Below are 5,363 nucleotides of genomic sequence, written 5' to 3' on the forward strand. Positions count from 1 at the left end.
TGAGAGATTAATGCAATTTGCTAAAGCAAAACCTAAGCCTGATGCACCAATTGCACCAATTTAATTAGACCTTTTTTAAATATTGAAGAAAAAATATATCTTTAAATAGTTAATTAGAAGGAAAAAATGAAGAAAAAATATGAAATAATAAGAAATAAATAATAAAAGCAAAAGTTGAAAATAAAATGATGAGCTAAATTAATAAAGAAAGAACAAAAAAAAAGCAAGCACAATAAAAAGAAAAAGAAAAAAGAGCATTATTGTTATTAATTAGTTTGTTTTTATAATTTAAAATATCACAATCCAAAAAAAATAAACTGTTTTTACGGAAGATCAAGTGTCAAATTTGAGAGATTAATGCAATTTGCTAAAGCAGAACCTAAGCCTGATGCACCTTCATCACCAATTTAATTAGAACTTTTTAATATTGAAGAAAAAATATATCATTAAATAGTTAATTAGAAGGAAAAATTGAAGTAAAAATATGAAATAATAAGAAATAAATAATAAAGCTAAAGTTAAAAATAAAATGATGAGCTAAATTAACAAAGAAAGAACAAAAAAAAGCAAGAACAATAAAAAGAAAAAGAAAAAAGAGTATTATTGTTATTAATTAATTTTTATTATTTAAAATATCACAATCCAAAACAAAAAAACTGTTTTTACCTAAGATCAAGTGTCAAATTTGAGAGATTAATGCAATTTGCTAAAGCAGAACCTAAGCCTGATGCACCTTCATCACCAATTTAATTAAAACTTTTTAAATATCAAAGAAAAAATATATCATTAAATAGTTAATAAGAAGGAAAAAATGAAGTAAAAATATGAAATAATAAGAAATAAATAATAAAAGCAAAGGTTGAAAATAAAATGATGAGCTAAATTAACAAAAAAAAAACAAAAAAAAGCAAGCACAATAAAAAGAAAAAGAAAAAAGAGCTTTATTGTTTTTAATTAGTTTTTATAATTTAAAATATCACAATCCAAAATAAAAAAACTGTTTTTACCTAAGATCAAGTGTCAAATTTGAGAGATTAATGCAATTTGTTAAAGCAGAACCTAAACCTGATGCACCAATAGCACCAATTTAATTAGACCTTTTTTAAATATTGAAGAAAAAATATATCATTAAATAGTTAATTAGAAGGAAATATTGAAGAAAATATATGAAATAATAAGAAATAAATAATAAAAGCAAAAGTTGAAAATGATGAGCTAAATTAATAAAGAAAGAACAAAAAAAAGCAAGCAAAATAAAAAGAAAAAGAAAAAAGAGCTTTATTGTTTTTAATTAGTTTTTATAATTTAAAATATCATAATCAAAAACAAATAAACTGTTTTTACTAAAGGTCAAGTGTCAAATTTATGAGATTAATGCAATTTGTTAAAGCAGAACCTAAGCTTGATATACCTTCATCACCAATTTAATTTTCACTTTTTAAATATTGAACAAAAATATATCATTAAATAGAGTAAGTTACCATACAAATTTAAAAAAAGCAAGTTTTAAATACCAGTTTTTACATTTTATAAAATTAAGATTTTAAATATTTTTTATGAATTTTTTTCCATCATAGGTTTACAAAATTTATTTTTTTCAAAAAAAGATATGTTATGCTTTCAAAAAATTAGCTTATTTATAATTTTACTTCGATATAAATTAAATAGGTATTCCACTCTAGTTAATTAGGAGGAAAAAATAAAGAAAAAATATGAAATAATAAGATTAATAAAAAATTAATAAAATTAACAAAGAATGAAAAAATAATAAATCATAATAAAAAGAAAAAAAATGAATATTAAATAATTAAAAATTGAAATGAAAATTAAGTTAAAATAGCTAAAAATTTTTAGTTTTTACAAAAATCAATAAATAATGATGATAATTTTTTTTATGAAAATTATTTATTTAAATAAATTGAAAATTAAATATAGAAAAAATATTAATAATAATAAAAATAATATTTTTAATTAAATATACGCAAGATTAATATGGAGAACCTAATGAGATAAATGTGAAGAGCTTTTAAACTTTTTTAATAAATTTATATAAATTTAAAGGATATTAATAAAAAAATTAATAATTACTTCTTCTAATTCTTAGTAATATTTAATCTATTATATCATTTATTTTTTTCTCAAGAATATTGAATAGTAATTGATGAAATTTAATTAATTAATAATAAATGATTAAAAAGAACAAATAAATATAATAATTAATTAATTATCAAATATTAATTTATATATTTGGTTTTATGAAGAGATATCACAGAAAAATTAATTTAAAATTCACTATTTAAACTTAATATTTGTATTTATAACATATACTTAAAAATATTTATTGTAGGAATTAGAAATGGCTAGTTATTTATTTAGTCATATTTGAAAAAAACCTAGTAGTTAATTTTCTTAAATATTATAAAAATAATTTTTATAAGTAGATTTTTCTGTTTTAGCTCTGTAAATTTAGGAATATTTATAATATCTCTAATTATAGCAAGACGCCATACAAAAATTTCATGGTTTGCATGCCACTTATTATCAAATAGATTTTTTATTTATTTATTAAAAAATCTGATTTATCTATATATTTTTTTACATCAAAATTTTTAAATTGAGCTAAATTTTGTCAAATAGGGTAGATGTTATAAATTTGTTTTAAAAAATTAGTTTTAAAAAATTAATCGCCAGACCACACTTTTCCCCTTATATTACCACATTAAAAAAAATTACATAAATTCTTGATATGAAATAAGCTTATAAAAAGCCAAATTCAAGCATTAACGACTTTTAAATTCATTAATTGACTCTAAATATTCTTAAATAAAAAAATCAAATTTGTATTGTCTGAATGAATAAATGATAGTTTAAAAAACAATTATTTTTTGATTTTAAAAAATATTAAATGAAAAAAATGACCACTAAAGTTAAAATAAAAAGTGAAACTTGATTTCTCCCTGAGGTTTTATTTAAATCATGGCATCTAATTAATCATGATAAATAAAAAAGGATAGAAATATGATTGATGGATCATATTTAAGATGAAAATATAACTGGCATATAAAAGTTTGGCATTTATATAATTTAATAAAATGTAATATAACACTAAATATTTCAAATTATTTAATGATTTTTGGAGAAACCAGAGGGTTTGCTTTAGAGGATTTAATTTATTTAAGTAAATTTAACTTTTTTATTTTTTATAAATAATTTATTTACTTACAAAAATATGAATGATATTTATAAATATAAAATCTATCTATCTATCTATTTATATTTTAGGTGAAAAACACTTTTTCAAAATATTATATAATTAAATATATAATACTATTCAAACATTTTATATTTATTCATCCTTTTTTCACCAGTTGTTTATCATAAGAAAATAATATAAAAGTCAACTAATCTTTTTGATTTAAGACACTTGCTTATTACTTTGAACTTTTATTATTCATTCATTGAGTAAAGACTTTTATAATAAATTTATGTAAATTTTAAAATAATTATCAAAATAGAATAAACTTTTAAATTTAAAATTATTGTTTAAATTAATAAATAAAATAATATTAGTGGAATAAAAAAGATAAAAAAATAAAATAAATAAAAGCTATCAAATAAATTCAATGAGCTTTTTTGTTTTATATTCATTTTTATAGTTTAAAATATCACAATCCAAAACAAATAAATTGTTTTTACCAAAGTTCAAGTGCCAAATTTGAGAGATTAATGCAATTTGCTAAAGCAGAACCTAAGCCTGATGCACCTTCATCACCAATTTAATTTCGACTTTTTAAATATTGAAAAAAAAATATATCATTAAATAGTTAATTAAAGAAAAAAATGAAGAAAAAATATGAAATAATAAGAAATAAATAATAAAAGCAAAAGTTGAAAATAAAATGATGAGATAAATTAACAAATAAAGAACAAAAAAAAAGCAAGCACAATAAAAAGAAAAATAAAAAAGAGCTTTATTGTTTTTAACTAGTTTTTATAATTTAAAATATCACAATCCAAAATAAATAAACTGTTTTTACCCAAGGTCAAGTGTCAAATTTGAGAGATTAATGCAATTTGCTAAAGTAGAACCTAAGCCTTATGCACCAATGGCACCAATTTAATTGCCACTTTTTAAATATTGAAGAAAAAATATATCATTAAATAGTAAATTAAAGGAAAAAATGAAGAAAAAATATGAAATAATAAGAAATAAATAATAAAAGCAAAAGTTGAAAATAAAATGATGAGCTAAATTAACAAAGAAAAAACAAAAAAAAAGCAAGCACAATAAAAAGAAAAAGAAAAAAGAGTTTTATTGTTTTTAATTAGTTTTTATAATTAAAAATATCACAATCCAAAACAAATAAACTGTTTTTACTAAAGGCGAAGTGTCAAATTTGAGAGATTAATGCAATTTGCTAAAGCAGAACCTAAGCCTGATGCACCTTCATCACCAATTTAATTTCGACTTTTTAAATATTGAAGAAAAAATATATCATTAAATAGTTAATTAAAGGAAAAAATATGAAATAATAAGAAATAAATAATAAAAGCAAAAGTTGAAAATAAAATGATGAGCTAAATTAACAAAGAAAAAACAAAAAAAAAGCAAGCACAATAAAAAGAAAAATAAAAAAGAGCTTTATTGTTTTTAATTAGTTTTTATAATTTAAAATATCACAATCCAAAACAAATAAACTGTTTTTACCTAAGGTAAAGTGTCAAATTTGAGAGATTAATGCAATTTGCTAAAGCAGAACCTAAGCCTGATGCACCTTCACCACCAATTTAATTGTTACTTTTTAAATATTTAAGAAAAAATATATCATTAAATAGTTAATTAAAGGAAAAAATGAAGAAAATATATGAAATAATAAGAAATAAATAATAAAAGCAAAAGTTAAAAATAAAATGATGAGCTAAATTAACAAAGAAAAAACAAAAAAAAAGCAAGCACAATAAAAAGAAAAAGAAAAAAGAGTTTTATTGTTTTTAATTAGTTTTTATAATTAAAAATATCACAATCCAAAACAAATAAATTGTTTTTACCCAAGGTTAAGTGTCAAATTTGAGAGATTAATGCAATTTGCTAAAGCAGAACCTAAGCCTGATGCACCTTCATCACCAATTTAATTGTTACTTTTTAAATATTGAAGAAAAGATATATCATTAAATAGTTAATTAAAGGAAAAAATGAAGAAAAAATATGAAATAATAAAAAATAAATAATAAAAGCAAAAGTTGAAAATAAAATGATGAGATAAATTAACAAATAAAGAACAAAAAAAAAGCAAGCACAATAAAAAGAAAAATAAAAAAGAGCTTTAAAGTTTTTAACTAGTTTTTATAATTTAAAATATCAC

At 19.2% G+C, this 5,363-nt stretch overlaps 1 protein-coding gene across 1 annotated transcript; it reads right to left on the reverse strand. All coding sequences in view use genetic code 6, as the record gives it.

The window, feature by feature from the left end:
• Positions 1-327: 327 nt before the first annotated feature.
• TTHERM_002653518 (hypothetical protein) lies at positions 328-5,139 on the reverse strand (the record flags this gene model as incomplete). Its single annotated transcript, XM_012799121.1, has 9 exons — positions 328-417; positions 667-756; positions 1,008-1,097; positions 1,345-1,434; positions 3,697-3,786; positions 4,038-4,127; positions 4,379-4,468; positions 4,709-4,798; positions 5,050-5,139. Coding segments are annotated over 9 exons (810 nt in total), but the record flags the coding sequence as incomplete, so codon positions are not given.
• Positions 5,140-5,363: the final 224 nt, after the last annotated feature.

Source organism: Tetrahymena thermophila (genome assembly GCF_000189635.1).
Source record: "Tetrahymena thermophila SB210 genomic scaffold scf_8254510, whole genome shotgun sequence".
Taxonomy (NCBI): domain Eukaryota; phylum Ciliophora; class Oligohymenophorea; order Hymenostomatida; family Tetrahymenidae; genus Tetrahymena; species Tetrahymena thermophila.